This window comes from Eurosta solidaginis, chromosome X (assembly GCF_040869045.1).
Source record: "Eurosta solidaginis isolate ZX-2024a chromosome X, ASM4086904v1, whole genome shotgun sequence".
Taxonomy (NCBI): Eukaryota; Metazoa; Arthropoda; class Insecta; order Diptera; family Tephritidae; genus Eurosta; species Eurosta solidaginis.
Window position 1 is genome coordinate 19,840,442 of NC_090324.1, and position 21,985 is coordinate 19,862,426.

The 21,985-nt window shown below is 36.7% G+C and overlaps 1 protein-coding gene across 5 annotated transcripts in view; it reads left to right on the plus strand.

The window, feature by feature from the left end:
- The window catches only part of LOC137234666 (serine-rich adhesin for platelets-like), a 401,835-nt gene extending 382,257 nt beyond the window's left edge, over positions 1-19,578 (plus strand). For all 5 annotated transcript variants that reach the window (XM_067758139.1, XM_067758140.1, XM_067758141.1 and 2 more), the window contains 2 exons: positions 11,471-12,019; positions 13,789-19,578. In XM_067758139.1, coding sequence (XP_067614240.1) covers positions 11,632-12,019; positions 13,789-19,520 — 6,120 coding nt within the window. In that variant the 5' untranslated portion in view covers positions 11,471-11,631 and the 3' untranslated portion in view covers positions 19,521-19,578. The remainder of the gene's footprint in view (positions 1-11,470; positions 12,020-13,788) is intronic.
- Positions 19,579-21,985: the final 2,407 nt, after the last annotated feature.

A 21,985-nucleotide genomic window follows, 5' to 3' on the forward strand; every position in this document is an offset into this window, starting at 1 on the left:
ACCCCAATGTCCAACATGCGTTCGGAAGTTTTCGGAAAACCGACGCACGGGTGCATCCAATCCCAGCCGGATGTCCCCGCAAGCATAAATAATTTACATTTGCCTTTATTACAAAGGGAGCCTTTAACAAAAGACTCATCCACACATGGGGAAAATATTCCCGAAAATGTACCCATTCGACTTCGTCCTTGCGAGGAGCGTTTGCAAAATTATTTGCAAGTGAGAAATCGAATCTTTAGTGATGCTAAACCCAATATTTATAAACGACACTTAAGACTAAAATCCTTTTACAAAAATGTAAAAAGAAACCAACAGCTGTGAGTGTCAACAGTCTTTAGCAACCAAAGTGATTTGCGTAGCTACGCCGAGGTTTCCTTCCTTACATTTACCGAACTAGGTTTGTTAGATACTGGTGCAAATATTAGTTGTATTGGCTCATCGCTTGCGTCCGAAGATTTTACGAGGTTTCCTGAATTCAGACGGTTGAAGTCACATGCCACAACCGCTGATGGGGGAAAACAGCATATCATAGGTGTACTTGACGTTATTATGACCTATAAGACTCTACAGAAGCCAATTAAACTATATGTTATACCATCTATCAAACAAAAACTTATTTTAGGCCATGACTTTTGGAAAGGCTTCGAGCTTGCCCATATGTCATATGTTTCCATTACATCTGACGAAGTCAACTTTTACGCATTGAGTCAACAACAAAAGTAGCAGCTAGAAGTTGTTAAGCATGTGTTTCCCAGTGCTTCGGAAGGTTTAGGTCGCACTACATGGATACAGCATGATATCGATGTAGGAAGTGTGAAGCCTATTAAACAGCGTTGTTACCCAGTAAGTCCAGCAGTGGAAAAGCTTCTTTATCAAGAAATTGACCGTATGCTGGAACTTGATGTGATTGAACCTTCTGAAAGCGCGTGGAGTTCTCCAATGAGTCTTGTTATTAAGCCTAACAAAGTTCGACTTTGTTTAGATGCTCGTAAGCTTAACGATGCTACAAAAAAGGATGCGTATCCATTACCTAGCATCGATGGTATTTTTTCTAGACTGCCTAGGACAAACATAATTACCAAATTAGATTTAAAGAATACGTATTGGCAAACAGAGCTCAGTCCCGAGTCTAAACATTTGACAGCCTTTACGGTTCCCGGTCGTCCGCTATACCAATTTAAGGTAATGCCGTTCGGCCTTTGTAACGCCCCGTCGACCATGTGCAGATTGATGGACACAATCATTCCGCCAGACCTCCGACATTGTGTGTTCAGATATTTAGACGATTTATGTATTGTGTCCGAAGACTTTTCATCACATCTGGCTGTTTTAGTTCGCCTCGCTGAGCAGTTTCGTAAAGCCAATTTAACGCTCAACGTAGCTAAGAGTAAATTTTGCGTAACAAGCATTAACTATCTAGGATATGTCATCGGCAGTGCAGGTATATGTACAGACCCTGAAAAGATAGCTTGCATCTTGAATTGGCCCGCGCCAAGAAATCTGAAACAGGTGCGAGGATTTCTCGGTGTCTGCGGATGGTATCGTCGATTCATCCATAACTTCCCCGAACTTACTTATCCCATAACGGAAGTACTTTCGACGAAGAAGAAGTTTGAATGGACATCCGAGGCGCAGCGAGCCATGGATCAGTTGAAACAAATATTGACATCTGCCACGGTCTTAACATATCCCGATTTCGAGAAAGAGTTTTATTTACACTGTGATGCCAGCGATGTGGGTATCGGAGCTGTCCTAGTACAGTTGTCTGACGACAATGAAGAAAACCCCTCGCTTTCATGTCAAAAAAATTGAGCCGTGCCCAGCGTAACGGAGCGCGAGTGTCTGGCCGTAATTCTTGCCATTGAGAAATTTAAGTGCTACTTAGAACTTCAGGAATTTGAGGTGGTGGCGGACCATTCTAGTCTTTTATGGCTGAGGCGCCAACAAAACGTAACTGGTAGACTGGCACGGTGGATATTCAGGTTGCAACAATTTAAGTTTTCGATTTCCCATAGGAAAGGTAAAGAACATGTTGTTTCGGATGCTTTGTCCCGGCTAGAGGAAGACGAAATAGCCGAAATGGATATGGGACCTGTAATAGACCTCGAATCAAATTCTTTTGACGACGATGCCTATGCAAAGCTTAAAGTTAAATACCAAGAAAACAAAGAGAAGTTTCCAGATATAAAAATCGTAGACAAGTCTTTGTATATGCGCACAGAACATGCAGGTGTACAGAAGACCAATGAGAAGTTGCGGCGTTATCTTTTTTGGCCTGGTTTAGCAAAAGATGTACGCGCTTATATAGCTGAGTGCGACAAGTGTAAGGAGAACAAAGCCACAAATGTAACTCTTCGTCCACCCATGGGTTCCCATAGTCAGACGTGTAGACCGTTTCAACGGTTATATATTGACCTGCTTGGCCCGTATTCGCGCAGCAAGACCGGCCATATAGGGATTCTAATCGTTTTAGACCATTTCAGCAAGTATCATTGGATACAACCCCTTAAAAAGTTTACGTCTGCTGCCATCCAAGACTTTTTGTTAAAGAATATATTTCATAGTTTCGGTGTGCCCGAAACTATAGTCAGTGATAATGGCACACAGTTTAAGTCTAACGACTTTAACGCCTTCCTGACAGAGCTTGGTATTCATCATTTGTATACTGCGTTGTACTCCCCTCAAAGTAATGCTGCGGAGCGGGTGAATCGTTCACTATTAGCCGCTATTCGGTCATACCTGAAGCATGATCAGACTGAGTGGGACGTACACCTGACGAGTATTTCATGTTCCTTACGATCATCATTGCATCAATCCCTAGGGTGTTCTCCATATAGAGCTTTATTCGGATTGGACATGATAACGCATGGATCAGATTATCAGTTAGTGAAGGAGTTATCGCTGTTAGAAGAGCCAGTAGTGCCGATTGCGCGATCAGATAATTTGGCCTAGCTTAGAAAAGATATTCAAGCAAACATACGTAAGGCTTATGAACGCAATGAAAAACAGTATAACTTGTGCTCAAAGCCAGTATCGTTCAGGGAAGCTCAAGAAGTCTATAGTCGAAATTTTGTCCAATGTAAATTTACTCAAAATTTCAATGCCAAACTAGGTACACTGTTTGTCAAATGCAGAGTTCGTAAAAAAACTCGGAAACTGCTACTATCAACTTGAAGATTTGCAAGGTAGAGATATAGGTACTTATCATGCTAAGGACATTCGTAGTTAGTTCCCCCTAATAATCTGTCTTACGGTGTCGTATTATAGGGTTTTGTAATGGTCGCTTGGGCTGCAATATGTATTTTGCGTGTACCTATCCCCCTTTGAAATAAAATTTCTCGCATGTGAGAAATTGACTTAAGAACTTTATTGCCGCTCTAGGGCATTTAATTGATTACCTCTAGTAAAAACGACAAATTGTCACCTATTGGCTGAAACGCGAACAATAATCGCTTGGATTTTCCCAAGGTAAATCTGTCCGAAACTTTCAAATGCTGAAATGCGCCAGAGTTAGTTAAATATGTCTCGTAGGCTAGAAAAATTGCAAACAGTAGCAAACTCAAATCATTCAAGTCATCCTGTCTTAGTTTTATTACAATAAATGAAAAGACGCATTTAAGTGACATTAAACATTTTCTCAAACGAAGTTCGGAAAGTGTCAAAAACAGAAGCCAAAAGATAGGAAGTCCGAGGGTATCAAAGAGCCTGAACGGCTACAGTTAGCCTCTCCTTCCTGTTTTTCATCGCACCAAACGGACAGCTCCATTAAAGATATTAAAGATATTCAGGCAGTTCGCGTAAACCACATGGGTTTTGTTTTCCCTTAATAAGGTAAGACATTTCCATTTAAATCTCCTTAGATAGGAAATAATTATAGGGCATTTTTCTTCAATAGGCGTGACTACCATATAGGCAGAAATTCCTACCCACACTCATCGCCTCCTGACAAGTTGGAAGTCACTTTCCCAGTGCACATAGGTGAGGGTGTGGAAGCTTTTTGGTTACAAACCATTGGTACAAATTGAAGCTGAGGAGCATCCAGAGTGAGCCTCCACTAATTCCCACGCGACCAACGAAGATTAGGAATCTAGAAGGATCCTGGGGCTTGGTTTTGCCACCCCACCTCATTCAAGCACCATCAGGCGCACATGAAATAGGCAGCATTTTCGTCGCTGTTTGCCATCCACCACCCATTTTTAGAACAAAGTAGTGCATAGTGTGACAAAAATTAAAATTGTCATAGTGAAAAAAAAATAAAATAATAAGTTTAGCGCAGTGAATTAAATGAAAAAAAACTAGAAAATGTAGTAGCAATTAGTGTTAAACCGAAGATTTTGTAGAAAAAAGAGATAAAGTTAGTCACCAAAAGCCTAAGATAAGGTTAAACGAAATTTATAGTAGTTAAAAGTAACTAAAAGGAACGATAGAAAGAAAGGATGTATGTAAATTCGTAAAAATCGTTTTGTAGCTCAAAAGGGTCTACATAACTATGTATGTAAAGCCGAGATGGGCACAGTAAGTTAAAAAATGTACGTTTAATCGCTTACATTTTTTTCTTTAAAATTTAACTATTTACCATAAGTATTTGGTTGGTTTGCGTGAATATAATGTATAAAAATTCCTAGAAAAACACAAAAAAAAAGGCAAGAGACAATCATAATCATCAGGTGCAAAAGTACAGTCTATCGTTCTTTCGAACCAACTCAGTTTGGAGCGTAGTATTGGTCGTTACAGTTCGTTAAGTTTGCTACCAAACTGAAATAAAAAAAAAAAAAACAAATTTTCTTTTTAAATGTAAAATCAACCAAATAATCGTGGCATGCCCCTCTGATGCAAATACACATACATTTCTACATAGTTATGAACCGGCATATAATTTTTTTTGTACAAGTTTAAGAAAATAGGAAAACAAAATTTCATATAAATACCTAAATCAAAGAAGGCAACAAAAACTCTTTGCCGAGTGTAGCTTGTTGTTGACTTGTGCCTGGTATGTCCAGTAATTTCAAGCTAGTAAAAATATATAATTTCGCCATATGATAATTTATTACCTTTTGCTCATATGATCTTCCATCCGTAAGTTTTTTTATATTATTTGTCTTTGCTCAAACCGGGTAAATTTAAATATACCTTGTAACAATTTATAATATTGATAAATTGTTATAAATACGTTTTTGTTCAACCATTTTCGATACGTGTTGAAATTATAAAAGTTTAACACATTTTTTAAAACCCATTTTTCATGGAACTCCCCCTTCCTATTAATCTACCTACCTACCCACACACTTATGCACGTAAATATGAATTTATTTCCAAATGTAAGTGAAAGAAAAACAAAAAACTTTTACCCAAAAATATAAGAAAATAAAGTCAGCTAGTAATTTTTATGACGCCCAGGTATTTTCAGTAGACTACCTATCGTTAATAATGCTTTTGTCAATTGATCTGCTGTACTTTAATGATATGAATTTATTTGGATATTGAATGTTCTAACTTACATGGTACGTCATTCATTTTGGTAATAGTTTTGGGAAAAACATGTTCTTCTATTTAAATTAATTTATTGCGATAGAGAATGGAAAGGTTTTCTATTCAATTATGGTTTCGGTCCAAAATTGTTAACCCGCATTGAAGTTATAAACCTTAACAAAAAAAAAACTTTTAAATTTATTTTATTTGTTAATAATACCATTTGTTATGGAATGCCCCCAGCTGATCTTAGTCCGTGTACATACACATTTATGTACTTACCTATAAACATATCCTAGTTGTAGTTGAAAGAAAAAAAAAAAAGAAGAAGGGAAAAATAGAAACAAACAAGTAATGTTACCTCAATATGAACCCTAAATATAAGTAAAAATCGTAAGCTAGTGTTTTTTGTGATAGCCTGGTATGACTAGTGACATGAAAGAGAGTTAAATTATAACCGGATTTCTATCTGCCCTTTAGTATAACAACTTTATACATAAGCCGCTAATAAGCGTGTACGGTTAGGATTGTCATAAATATTTTTTATATGTTAGTAACGAATATTAAGAATTAAGGTTAATCCTAAACATCTTTCCAAATGAGATTAAGGATTGAATTTTTGATTGTAGTTTGGCAATTAATTATTATGTTTAATAAATGTTGAATTGTTATCGATTTGAAAATATGAATCTGTAAGTTTTTTTTGTATGTTCCTGGAGGCAAATGTGTTGAGGACATAAAAGGTAGTATACGTTTTTTTTCGGGATCTTCGAATCCTATTCGCATCAAAGATCATGGTAGGGGAGGGTAAAGACAGCGAGTGTCGACTATCAGCTTAGACCTCGCCCCAATATTCACTTAAACAGATGTCCGCTTTCACCTCTTTAGCCTTTAAAGTTCATTGTTTGGTTCTTTTGAGTTGGTTAGTTACCGATCTCGTTTTTTTGTTTCATTTCGTACATATGTATCTAGTTTTTGCGTTAAGGGAGTGTAGTTCCTGTATTTAGATTCTGGTTTGGAGTCCTAAAATTAAACTTTATGTAATGTCGGTTGAGACATGGCAAAAACCCACCCCATCCCGAAAGAGCTACGGTCAAGAGGACTCCCCCGCCGTAACCGCTCAACTGCCTGTGTGGTTACCAGAATTCCACCCAATACCCTGCAAAAATCGTTGGATCATGTGGTCCACTGGAGTACTTACCATTATACTCCACTGTAATGCAGCAATGGAGCAACTCATGTTTCTACACGAACACATTGTAAGCCGATCAATGCTCGTTTTTAACGATTATAATCACTACACGATGTTTATTGGACTGTGAGTACTCCATGGATTACTCTGATGTAATGCGAAGCTAGAGTATATGGTCCAGTCCTAGGACATCGCAATGTTATTTGGACCATATGTTTTGTATGAATTGTGGTTAATTTTGGAGTACTCGGTTGGTCCATAGCGAGTACTCCATACATGCATGCATGGAGTACTCGCGATTTTTGCAGGTTATAAACGTGTTCATATGTATATGCGTACATGTATGGAGAATCACACACATATAAAAAAATAAATGTAAGGCGCGATAACCTCCGAAGAGATCTAAGGCCGAGCTTCTCTTCCAATTTGCGTCGTGCTCCTCTTGATTTTTCCCTACAAATTGGCCGGACGGGACCTACATGTTTTATGCCGACTCCGAACGGCATCTGCAAGGCAGATGAGTTTTCACTGAGAGCTTTTCATGGCAGAAATACAATCGGAGCGCTTGCCAGACACTGCCGAGGGGCGACCCCGCTTAGAAAAATTTCTTCTAATTGTAAAATTTTATTTCTAAAATTTTGATGTTGCTTTGCCCGGGAGTTGAACCCAGGGCATACGGTGTGATAGGCGGAGCACGCTACCATCACACCACGGCGGCCGCCAATCACACACATATACCAACATTATATACCCCTTCTCTTCGGGGTAGGTTACAAAATGCTACATATTTTGGACACCCCTAATGACAGGAAAATGAATTTCAAATCAGACACAGCCTTACAATGTGTTCGTGTAGAAACATGAGTTGGTCCATTGCTGCATTACAGTGGAGTATAATGGTAAGTACTCCAGTGGACCACATGATCCAACGATTTTTGCAGGGATATGCATACCGCAACCTGTTACTTAGGCACAAAAAAACAATGCTGATCGAATTATTTACATATATGTATGTTTGTACGTTCGTCGTTGGGACAACAACTATGACATGTTGGGATGATCATCTGCTTCCCTGCAAAATTCGCGAGTACTCCATGCATGCATGTATGGCGTACTCGCTATGGACCAAGCGAGTGCTCCAAAATTAACCACAATTCATACAAAAAATATGGTCCAATTAACATTGCGATGTCCTAGGACCGGACCATATACTCCAGCTCCGCATTACATCAGAGTAATCCATGGAGTACCCACAGTCCAATAAACATCGTGTAGTGATTACAATCGGTAAAAACGAGCAATGATCGGCTTACAACATGTTCGTGTAAAAACATGAGTTGGTCCATTGCTGCATTACAGTGGAGTAGAATGGTAAGTACTCCAGTGGACCACATGGTCCAACGATTTTTGCAGGGTTGCTGTCTTATGTATGGTTGTTTTTTATGAATTTTTTTTTTTCTAAACACTAACGGCCAATAACGAGACAAATAATGTTAAAACGGAGAGCACACCGACAAGTTCTAGACCCTTCAAATGTGTACAAAAACATCAAAAAGGGTTATGATATTACCACTAAAAAACACGTAAAACAATACCAACGTACTTCACATCAAAATAACAAGAATTTCAGAGTCGGCGATATTCCTAGAAAGGTTTAGAAGAAATGGAGTTATACCTAATTTCATAAATAATGCAACCAACAACATCCTGTACACAATCAACAACAACACAAAGAACCAAAAATTGCCAACAAATATTTCGCGCGCAGTGAATGGAGAAGACAAAAATTAAGCTTTTAAATATTCTTATCACCATCTAACACCAACTTCTGCGACAAAAAGGAAAATACGTAAATAGACTTAAAACACAAATAAAACAATACATGAACCAAGACGACTTCAACGCATTCTTTGAAAGTGAAGAACTTCTGATGAATAAACGAAAAACCAAAATCAAAAACACGCAAATTAACAAATACAAGAGGTTGGAAGACAAACAACAACAATTTTTGAATATTAGGGTGATACCTGAGTTTATTTTTAGCACGACAAATTTACAAATACCGGCAAACGTTCAGTGGATTCTCTCTCTTGGCCCCAAATACGCTTTACCAACAGATAACAAACAGGTTCCACTATTTAAAATGATAGCGGATGGGGAAAATTACATCCAAACAATTAAAGATAGAGATACACAAGAGATTGAGCGGAGCAACTTGACGACACTTATAAGAAATCACATGAGCAAAAAGACAACTTCGGAAAGACAAGTTTACACGGGATACACATCGTTCCACGAAACAATTTTTGAAAGAACATAAGCAACTTTTAGTATTAAATGCAGACAAGGGTAATGTCACGGTACTAATGGACAAATCAGAGTACGACTGAAAGATGCAGAGTATAGTTAGTGATATAACAACTTACAAAGTGTTGAAGCGAGACCCCACTAATAGACTACAAGAAAAGAATAATGAGATAGTAGAGAAAATGTACAACAATAAAGTTGTTGACTTAAAAGAAAAATTTCGTCTCAAATGTAAAACGTCCAATGTTCCCCGTATATATCATCTGCCCAAAATCCACAAGAGCGACATTCCTCTCAGGCCCATTTGTTCTTCTGTCAATTCTCCGTCCTACAATTTATGTGAATTTGTTGTCCAAATTTTAAAAAAATTGACTATATTATCGAAGTATAATCTTAAAACGCGATAGAATTCAAGAATAAAATAAAAGATACATATGTTTATGACGAAGAGAGTTTAGTGTCGTTTGATGTTGTTTCGTTATTCCCGAGTATCCCCGTAAATTTGGCTCTCGATATTATAGAGTCTAAGTGGAACAAGATTAAGGAACACACCTCCATGACCAAAGAACTTTTCATGACAGTGGTCAAATTCTGTATAAAAGATAACAGGTACTTTAAGTACAATGAAGAAATATATGAGCAACGGTCAGGGATGCCGATGGTATCACCTGCGTCACCTGTCGTATCGGACATTGTAATGGAGGATCTGTTAACAAGGTTTGAGATGGACTCGATAAACAAACCACGATTACTAACGAAATATGTGGATGACATATTCGCTATTATCAAGATAGAACACGCAGACGTGATGCTTAATCTTCTTAATAGCTATTACAAATCTATAAAGTTCACGATAGAGATAGAGAAAAATGGACAGATACTATTTTTAGATACACTAATAATTAAGAGGAACAACAGGTTGAAGATAAATTGGTACAGAAAGCCAACCGCATCTGGCAGGCTTATAAACTTCAACTCAAACCATGAAAAGAGTTTAATAATAAATACTGCCAATAATTTTGTAAAACGGGTTCTTTCCATAAGCGACAAAATTTCCACCCTGAGAATAAAAAGATTATCGAAAATATACTCGAGGATAACGATTTTCCCGTGAAATTAATAAGGAAACTGATTTTTAATTATCGGCCCAGTGATAAAAATACCGAAAGATCTTCAAATGATAAAATATATAAATCGGCCACGTACGTCGCAGGATTGTCCGAAAGAATAAAATATTCTAATATTTATGATAAAGAAAACGTGCGACTAGCCTTTACATATGGCAATACTCTGCGGAATATTTTTAGTAACATGAAAGATAAGATACCCGTACAGGATCAGTCCGATGTGGTATACACGATTCCTTGTAATGGCGACGGGTCCTACGTATGCCAGAAGTTATATGTGGGTACTACAAAATCAAAACTCAAGACAAGGATATCTGCACACAAATCAAATATAAAATTAAGGAATAATTTTTCGGACAACAAAACGGCGTTAACATCCCACTGTAAGGATACCGGACACTACCCTGACTTCGATAATGTAATAATCTTAGAAAAAGAGAAAAACTATAACAAACGATTTATATTAGAAATGCTACATATTTTGGACATCCCTAATGACAGAAAAATTAATTTCAAATTAGACACATCCGATTGTGCATATGCATACCGCAACCTCTTACTTAGGCACACAAAACATTGCTGATCGAATTATTTACATATAAGTATGTTTGTACTTTCGTCGTTGGGACAACAGCTATGACATGTTGGGATGATCATCTGTTTGCTGCCTTATGTATGGTTGTTTTTTATGAATTTTGTTTACGATTACTGTTCTTTTGTTTGTTTACTTTTTCGGTGGATACCAATTGTATGCTTGTTACATATAACTATTGTAGGGCTTTTTTAGTCTTCAAAGCGTAGCTTAAGATGTAAGTATTGAATGTTTGTTGATGCCTTTTTTGGTTTTAATAATTATGTTTTATGTTATTTCCAGTCCTGAGGATGACTTCAGGCTGAAGTCGAAATATTGAAAAATAAAGACAAAATAAAATACACATCCAAGTGTTTTATTGAAGAAAACCCGGCCTTGAGCTCAACCAAAAATTTCAGTTTTTCTAAACACTAACGGCCAATAACGAGACAAATAATGTAGTTTTTAATATTTTAATTTCGAAAAGACGCCATGAAAATTGTTCGATCTTTCAAATGATGTGCTTATTGGACACGAAAGTAAATTTCGATATTTGGAGACTGTTCGAATTTGCCAAACACTTTTATGAGTTATAAACAAATAGTTCAATATTTGTTAGCAAAAACAGTGTCCGAATCGTAACATACTATCCGTGATCGAATGCCGTTTTTTAAATCGTAATGGTGTATCGGATTAATGAAATATTTGAACTAGGGACAACACGTACTCACTAGATCTAGAAAATTTGTTAGCGTATTATTGTACAAATTTACTTTCATTGCTCTCTTTTCCGTTTAATTGCAGTTGACAAATAATCTTTAAGAACAGAAATTAAAAACAAGCTTTGTTTTGCAATATTAACATCTTACATAAAGCAGAAGTACTGGCTAATATATAAAAAATTGCGGTAATGCGTTACACAAGTATATCATCAACACCGGAAGGAGTTACGCTAAGAAATTTGAATGTATAATTGTAAACAAACACTTTTTATAAATCACGCGGTAATAGCAACACCGTCGATGGAATTTAAAAGCGAATTTATGAGAAGTATGCCTAACTTAATAAGTTGTATCAAAGAGGACGAAAATAATAAAATATTGGTGAATAATGCTAGTTTTTATTGGGATAACAATAAGACCGGAGAGGAGGATAGCAAGACTTATGGTTCTATTTTTGAACCAAGGAATGATGCGCATAATGCAAGAGATTTTGGTAATAGTATTTCTGCTTTAGGCAGTTCAAATGAATTCTCATCATGGGAGAATACTATTTATAAAAAATATTCAACACATGATAACATTAAGTTTTTACCATGTTTATCGATGAAGCAAAATAACAGTTTACCGGAAGGTATATTCGTATATGCGGGTGAATTGAAGGTGCAACTGCAACGTCTTAATGCCAGTCTCCTTCAAAACGACAATACCAACCAACAGCGGTCGGGATACTCTAACCAAAATGTTGCAGTATCTCGCAATTTGCCGCATTGTCAAAGATAGTTAACTACGGGGATTCCCTAAGCCTTGCAAACGGTGCCGCGAACGCGTGTTGTAACGGATTACAAACTTACAACAGAAAACATACGAAAACAATTTTGTGCAACCCTACAATATATGCAATGATCAAACTTTTCGATGTATTGCGAAAATAATACAAAAAATCTTTTCGGAAAACTGTTAAAAAATTTAGGCAAATAATATTCCAAAAGCATTTTGATTCTTTCAAAAAGGTTACAGTAAATAGGAATTTACAGAAATTGCGGAAAACATTCGAAAATTTAAATAAAGCCTGATGTTTCAGTCGATTTAGTTTCCGTTCCCGAAAGGAAGTTTAAACTTAAAAATTTTAAACTTACTAATTAGTTATAGTTTAAGTATTTGCACTCCTTTTATATCTAATTGTATCCAGGGCTTCTGCCGTCAGTAAATATTCGTTTAAACAAGGCCAAAAGTTGCTAAACCTTCCCGAAATGATGTGTTTGCCATCTCTACACAAAATGTTGCCCTTGGTATGACATAAAACCAGTTTTTTTTTCTTTAAATAAGTGTACCTGTCACGACTACCTATCTTGTATACTAACAATGATTTATGTCTTCTAAATCAGCGTTCCCGGATTGACGTGCTAGTGTTAAACGACCATATATACCAATCAGTTTAACTTCAATATGACGACTAACTCATCTGCAAAAATCTTTTCAGATAGGCTCCCTAATAAAGTCAGTGAACAAATTTTGACATGTTTTTCCTGCGTTTCCGAAAAGATGATTTTATACTCGAACAGTTTTCAAATCACATTCATACCACAACGCTTACAATTTATTTATTTGTTATATACATTTTATAAGTAATATATCGCTCATTTGCTGCAACGTCGTCATAACTCAAAAAACATGACTTTTGAGTTAATAACATATAAACGTACCCAATATCATAATCTATGTTGTATAAAAAATCTTCGTGATCAGTTAAAAATTTAGCAAGTGGTATAAAAATGAAAATATGCTTTTATTGCGCAACATATGGCAGGTAAAATCTTTGAACGGCTCTCCTGAAAAATTGTGTTTTTTGGGTTATGACGACGTTGCAGCAAATGAGCGATATGAAGATAACGTGTTTTTGCTAGATACTTGAAATTAATCTCTTGTGACGTGTTTTTTACTCGGTTGAAATGCATTTTATGGATTTAGGACTTGTTGCAGCAACTATTTTTCAATAATTTTTTTTAGTATAAGATAAATATATAGGATTTAGGTAAATTCTTAAATGTGTTGCTCAATACCAGTAAAGTTAAGCATAAACCAAGATAAAATTTAAAATTCCCTAGAACAATAGTGAGAAAACCCCTTCATACTAAATTTTCCATGCCCATGTACCATACTATTGTTATTATTATACTGTCCGTACACTCGGCAAGACCAAGCGAATCTCCTTTTGTGTTTTTATTTCATTTTAAGTATATGCATGTCTTCGATGCTGCTTGTACATCCAAATCGGATGGAGAGCACAGTTATAGTATTACGGCATCATTCCGATTACAGCTGCATCTTCACAGTAACCAGCAACAATTCGATAATGTTAAAAACATCATTTCAAGGTATTTAATAATGCTAAAGTAATAGGTATATCAACAAATATCGAGTACAACGCATTCGAAAATACGACTATGAAACAAAACAATATAAGTAAAAGTACTAACACTGCTCATAGTGGTATACGTGGAGGCGATTCATTGACGTATTGTGCCACTACTGTACAAAGCCGGTGTTATACAGAGATGTCACCATTTGATTATACCAAATTTAATGACTTTGATGGCTCATACAACAATGAGTACATCAGTAATTACGATAATTTATCCTCGTGCTGTGATGTTCCGGTATATACAACAACAACAGCCCATAAGCAATACTTACAACAGCAGCGCAAATATGCAATAATGATGGAAATGACAACGTCATCTGTAATAGCGTCAGGGGAAACACGTGTGCCGGTTGAACGTATCATGGACCGTCCTAAATTGACTATTGATCGGCTTGAGGAATATGATAACTCTGCTGTAGGAAAAATGTTATATGAAGGGGATAATGATAATTTCATGAATATTGATGATGGTATAAAAGATTTTGAGAATGGTGTCAATGTAGTAATTAATAATCAATCTAAAACGACTACTACAGATGCAAACGTAATAGAAAATTTGTATTTTAAACCAGTTCCATTATCCTTACCGACTTCAACAAATAAATTGCCAAAACTTCTACCAACGCCAAATTATACTCGTAATGGCACCGACAATAACAACCAGAGAAAGCTTAATGTAAATGCAAAGAAGCTACCGCGGTTGCCGATCGAAATTAAGCAAATAAATTTAATCAATAGCAAAATACTAAAAGAAACGTCTCCGCCTGCCACATTCACAAACAGAGATATACTAAATACCAACCTTTCTTTAAAAGCTACATCAACTGGTGAACTAAACGACGATAACATTTCACTTTCGGTAGGCATATTAGAACCCAATTACCTATCATCATTTGTATTATCACCATTACCAGCAGCAGTAACAAAAATATCAACAACAAAAGAGTCAATGTTGTATAGAGAATCATATTTAACACACTTCACGGATCGTATAGAATTTTCTGAAACAAGTGCCCCGAACAAATCTCAATTAGATATATATCTTGCTTCTATCAAGCGTTATACACCGATGATGTCGGAAAAGATAGTGTCAAGCACTACAGTGGTGGAAGGTTTTTCATCTCAAACAAAATGTTTTGCTTCTACCTATCTTAATCCTGTAATAACATCCAATATAGCAAATGACACAACATCAGCGGCTACGGCGATAACTTCTCGGAATGTTTTCGTCGACTGTGATTACATAATAGACTATGGCAGCAAAAATAAAGAACGTAACTGTCTTTCGGAAACCATAAACAACAATTTTAACGATTATTGGATTGATACATCAGCCATAAATTCGTCTATCATGGCATCTGCTACAAAACCAGAACTTCTATTTTATTTGAAGCAAGATGTCAACAATTCCTTCAACAGCAGCCACAACATTAATGTTAGTTCTTATTCTAGATTTTTACATACAACATTATCCTCACTGTCGACGCCATTGTATACATATATTGCATTACCAACAACAGCGCCTTCTGTAATTGAAAAGGCAACGACTGCTGTAAAGACAATGAGCTCGTCATTGATACAATCAGAAAATTCTTTGCCCACATTTCCAATTAACTTCCCGTCATCATCTAGACATCTCATTAACAGCACCAATAAACTCGAATATACTTATAGTAATAGCTATTCTAATAGAGATAATGATTACATCAACTATACAACCGTTAACAGTAGTAACGTTTGCAAAATTGTGGGCAGTACATATTATACAGGGGATCTCAGTACATATGTTGTACCACAAATAACAGCAGCGGCCACTTACATTTCAAACACAATTGCATCTGTTACACAGACAGCCGCTAAAACCAATACAGCACCACCAACAACAGCTGAACATGAATCACAAGCGTTAGTAACAATACCCCTAACATGTCTTGCCACAGAAAACGTTTTGAATTTTTTGTCAAAGAATGATTTTACAAGTACAAACGCTTCCTCTCCTTCAGCAGCAGTATCGTTTAATAGGAAAAATATCTGCAGAGTGGACCTTATCACAACAACTTTAGAATCAGTAAATATTACTGAATCAGATGCATTATCTGAAAGCTTAGTTACTATTGCTGATACAACAACAACATCATATTCAGATTATTTAACACAATGCCAAACGCCTGTAACACTTATATTAGATACATCCGCATACAATTACAACGCAACAATAACAAAAGGCATTACAGATGATAACAAAAGCGACTTATCTCATTTTATGATCTGTGATAGAACTATTGAAAATAATCACAAGTTAACATACCCACCCAATCGTGAAATACATTTGGAAGAAAATTTGAACAATATGAATGCCCTCTCGAGGGTGCCGTTATTGAATGAAGCGTACGTAGTTACGGAAAAACGCACAGTAAATAATTGTCCAACCGAAAATATATCTGCAGTAAATGATATATTTACACAAATAGCCAAACTTACTAGTACTGTAGAAAAACATGACGAAAGCCAAATATTCCCTATTGGAACAAATACCACTACTTTAATCGAAGACCCGAAATACGAAATTGATAAGGCCACTGTGTCAGAAAATTTTCTCAAAAATATAGCTCTAAAAACCACAATTGGGGACCTCCTGTCGTTCTACATAACCAACCCAGTAGGAGTCGAATCTGTTACCGATAGTGATTTATTCTCTTCGTCTTGCCCTTTAGCTACCAGTGAGAATGATGGGAATGATGATGGAGCAAAGGTTATAAGTGTGACAGAAACTAGGTTACCATTAAAATCAGTATTAACTACATCTACTTTCAATGATACGTTATATGATAGTTACAATAAAGATTTGTCGGAGACGACCGTTCCAATTAATGATATAACGGATACGCCATCAGTATTCACCACATTAATAGCCACAAATATGGTGTCTTACAAAGAAGTTGACGAATTGAAGATAGAATTACTAAAAACCACATTAGACACAGATTCGGTAATATCAGAAATTGCAGCAGAAACGGCAAGTGGCACGCATATAAGAAGCATTTATCCCCTGTTGGAGGATTCCCTTCGTTCGAAAAAAAGATACAAGACTTTGCCAACGGCAACACAAGCATCAACAAATATTCCAATGGAGATAAATATTTCACAACACGATTCGTATAAAACCAGAAACATGATTGGTAGCATATCCAAGGGTATAAAAACTGGTTTGGATGGAGTTCTGTACGGCGTAAATAATGTTGTAGCTACAACCGATAGCAGGGTCAAAGAACAACAAAAGAAAATTGGCTTCAATTTTAGTATTTCATCTAAATTTGTACCGAGTGTCGGAGGCCTAATAGCCGGTGCTACCGCTGCTGTTCAGCAGACAAGTATGATAAAAGCAGATCAAGGAAGCAACCCGGAAAGTACACTATTGGAAACAAATAACAATGTTGCATATGTTTTAGCGGCATCAGTAGAAACAATAACAGCAGCTTCTAAAAACTCTTATTTATCTAACAGTGAGCTAGATAACGGCAGCAATGCCATTGACTGTAACGTAAATTTCAACTGCAAGAATACCGAAAACTCGCAAAAGAATCAATCTAATGACCCAACAAGTATTAATAGCGGCAACATGGATTCAAAGCAGTATTTCATAAGTGGAGGAATTTTGTATGGTAGTCAGGAGGATTTTTTATCAAATGATATGACCATCAAAGCAATTCACAGTAACATCTGCAATGACAACGAGTGCGACTCTGTCGGTAATAGCAACATAACGAACACGCAACAGAGGCAAGCGTCAAAAAATCAAGTGATGGCCAGGCCTCTAATGCAATATAATATTATAAGCAATGGTTTTTGCAGTGTGCCAAGTATAACAGACATGGATAATGAAATCGCGTACACTACGTGTGGCAATACGAATAATCTAGACTACAACAATGACTCTTATGCAGACCAAATACGTCTCAGCAAAGGTGTTGCTGATGTTGATAGTGTTATGGTAACATCTGGAAAAGAAAAATTAAGTTACCAATCCCATCAACAAGGTATGGAACCTACAACTGTCGAACGAAGAAAGGAGATGTCTAAGTTACCAATTCCACATATGGCAATGAAATTAAATCTGGCCTCGCCAAGTTATAGGAGTGATACTGAGAGTATGATTGGTTCGTTTTTGGGTAAAGCAGCTACCGCAGTACAATCCGCCACACAAGCGGTCAATGAAGTCACTGCAGCCGTTCAGCAAAAGGCATCATTAGCCACTTCAACGGAAGCTGAGTTGGTGCTCACTACAGAAATGGACAATCAAATATCAACCGACATAGGTGATGACAAAAACGACTATGAGTCGAACCAAACTTACGTCTGCAATATCTATCACCATGGAGAAGAACAGCAAAAATCTATATCGCAACGAAGCTCATGTTCCAGCCAGCTTTCAGTATCCGCAATTGATACAGATTGCGAAAACAAAAGATCATATTACTGTGATAACAGTATAATTACAACTGCAACGGTAGCGCTTTCTGCAGAGCTAGATACTAATACAACGGCGCCGTGTCCGCCTTGTTATTTGAATAATTATCAAAGCCACCTTCAACAACAACGTCAGCAAAGTTTTAAAATACTGCCGGCGGTGCCACTAGGTGGCTCCTTAGGCAAAAAGTTGCCTACAATCAATTCCAATAAAACCGGGGTTTTTATTAGGCAGCTCCCAAACGAGATGTATGACGTCAAATTAAATGTAAATGGTGTAATGGATACTAGTGAATTTCTTTCGACGGACTTTCAAAACGATAACGAGTTTTCCGATGAAGGTGGAAATAACATGGATTTTAATGGTCATGAATTAAGTGATATTGACTGCAAAAATTTAGATGAGTTCACTGCTGAGGATGGTCTCCGTAATAGTCAAAATAGCCAGCAACAGCGATTGCATCCAAGTTATAACATTGGTATTGAGCAAGATAATTACTACTTAGATTCCCATCTAACAACAACACCATCGGATTCACAGCAAAATCTATCGCCTCAATATCAACAGAAAAACTTGGATACAAATAATTACTATGAGAACTTCGATGGAGGTTATAATTATCAAGAGGATTACTTTAACGAGGAGGATGAGTACAAATACCTGGCCAAAGAACAAGAATTTCTTTGCAAGCAGCAGCATCACGGGAAGCTTCTGAAGCAAAAACAAACACAACGTCAACATGACCGTGCGCGCGAATTATATTTAGAAAATACAGAAGGAAATTTCTGTCATAGAATTACTGAGTTGACTACTAAAACAAATAAAAATCAAGAAGTATCAGCTGAGCTACATGGGGCAATTGTGGAGGATGATAGTGTAACTAACAACGTGCATTTTAAGTCACCATCTGTAACTGAGGGAACTCTTCATACATCTAGAGCTAGCAGCAATGCACTTTGTCCAGTCATTCAACCACAGCAACAACTAAAGAAACAAGGTAGCATAATTATTGAAGAGAAGAGTAATGCCGCTATTTTGTTTAATGGCGATGCTGTCCTGAGTAATAGTGGGCCCACAGAAAAAAACACCGCTTTCCCGCAACCAAAAGGAGGATTTTGGTGGAAACGAGAATGGAAGTTGTATCGCCGAACAGCCTATATTAACTATCGCAACAAAAAAAAAAGTATTAAGACGTGGAGAAACCGAAGAAGTAGTAGGTGGCCAAATGCATATACCACGTAAACAGGAGATTACAGCTAAAAAACGCTGGCATTGGGCTTACAACAAAATCATAATTCAATTAAATGTAAGTATAACAAATTCCCAAGACAAGAAAAATTTTTTCTCCGAAAAACAAGTTCTAAGCGCTGAAAAGCCCAAAAAAACTGAAAAAAAATCTAAATAGTATACACAGAACAGAAGTTAATTTCCTGTTTGGTAAAATAATTAAACATTTTTTGATCCACGCATTATTGCAGAACTTATTTGATAATTTGTTAAGAAACATACATATATATGAACTAGTTTCAAAAACCAGCAGAGAGTGTATTATATTTATGTTGAGAAATGGCGTTTCTAAAATAAATTTAGGTTAGGTCGTTCTTTAACCACCTTAGGCTTCAGTACCACATAGGGAGATGGGTCAGGTATGTAACTTAAGCCCATGTCTGATAAAACTTTGCCGGCGTTATATGTCAAAATTAATGCTCTCTCGAAGAGAAAACATAACGCTTTTCCAATCACTCATCATGGACGGAGTAGAGAGAAGATGAGATGGCTCTTGGGTTGTTCAAACGAAGAGTTACCCGGAAGACTAATAATTCTGTCTGTGACGCCGATGGCGAGTATAGGGAGGAAGTGTATTGAGGGAATAAAATCCTATAGGTTGGCGGCCTAGGCCTTGTTGGCACCCGTTGTCCCGAAACAGGGAAAGCCGGTGTGCATAGTAGTAATAATAGTCACTGTGGAGAGAAAGTAAATGGAGTTTGTCAGGAATAAAATTTAGCGCACCATACGATTTTGTGTGGACATAGTTGCATTTGGAAAGAAAAAATTATCTTCAGAAATAATTGAAAACAAAAAAAAAATTGTTTTGTATGCAAAAACAAAAACAATTGTATGCATACATTTTTTGAATAAATACACAAATATATATTATTACTAAAATAAGTTTTTATGAAATATATGTTGTAACGAATTTACTGTAATTCCCCTTATTTGCAACCTTATGCTAACGTTCGAATCACTAAACTGTTGAATAAATAACTCCACTATTCAATAATGCAAAATGGCCTTTATTAAAGTACTTCAGAATAACACTATTATTGCTCGCCAGATAGCGTCCTAAATCAAACTGATTGTCGTGCATCTACTGTTGCTGCCTTTTATACTCTGTGATATCTCGTTCGCATACTTCTAGGCGCTTCCATTTCTAGAATTTACTAGTTGGTTATCAGCTATACAATTACTACGTCTATAGCTTCTCATATGCGCGTGTATATGTGAGCACAATTAAAATTGCATACCTTTGGGAGCATCTCATATAAGATATTTGCATGCATTTGTGCGTCTCTTCTCCGCTGCGTGTACGTACATATGAGTAGACATAATGATTGATTTATTGATGTACATACAAGTCACTGCTTAGCATCGGCTTAGAGATGATAGTATCCCATAATGTTGCTAATATTCGTCACAATATGTATGTGTTGGATGTCACAACCGATCAGTATGGACGCCACATAACATAACTCAGTTGAGATAAGTGACCAGTACGGCGACACACCTTTCTTTTGTCATCTATATATTCATATATATTTGTAATCTCTAAATTTTCACATTCACATCTAATTATCGAGAAATCAATATAAAAGGCAGGGATCTTAATAATTTTCTTGTCATCAGTAAGTAAAGCAACTGCAGAAACCTCGAAAGAAATAAATTGTTAAGAAACCCTAAATCTATATAATTCTTATTTATTTCGCGACGGCAAACATATACTAGAAATTGTAAAAGTATACAACCATACAACAACGTGAAGAGGGTTGTTTTATCACGCCCTTTCCACATCAACAAGTTTGCTGAAGGGTAAAAGTGAGTAGCTTACTTCGCGGAATATGACTCGGCATTTCATAGAGAATTTAGTTTGATTCTGCTCGCGCCACTGGTCCTTCGAGCCGGTTCAGTTTTCGCGAAATACAAATTAGCCTGAATATCAAAAAAATCGCAATACCTTTACCACCCGATTGTGTCAACATAACCTCAAAGGGCATCGCCAAACACGTTTAGTCAAGCCTTCGTAACGCGAACAAATCTGATTGTTTCGAATCGCCAAGAGCAAACGTTCAACAATACAACGCTCATCATATCTCTATCAGCATACACCATCAAAGTCATCCGAATCCGTAAACCCAATTGCGACGAAAGGCCACAGTATTTCGAGGTAATTGACTGTATAATTTCGTTGGCAATTTTTTTTACTATAGCGATATGCCGCAAACCGAATCATCGGCTGAAAAATCAGTGGCTCTCACTGAAGAAGAGCAACTGGTGGCGTAACAACTCGATCTGCTCAAACGACTACGTAAAGGGCGACCAAATTTCGATAAAGATGGACGAAATCGAAGGGTGTAAGTGATCAGATGTCCTTCGCAAGTACCAACAATTTTTGCAATGGACCCTTTGAGCGCAAATCGTTCGCAAGTAAC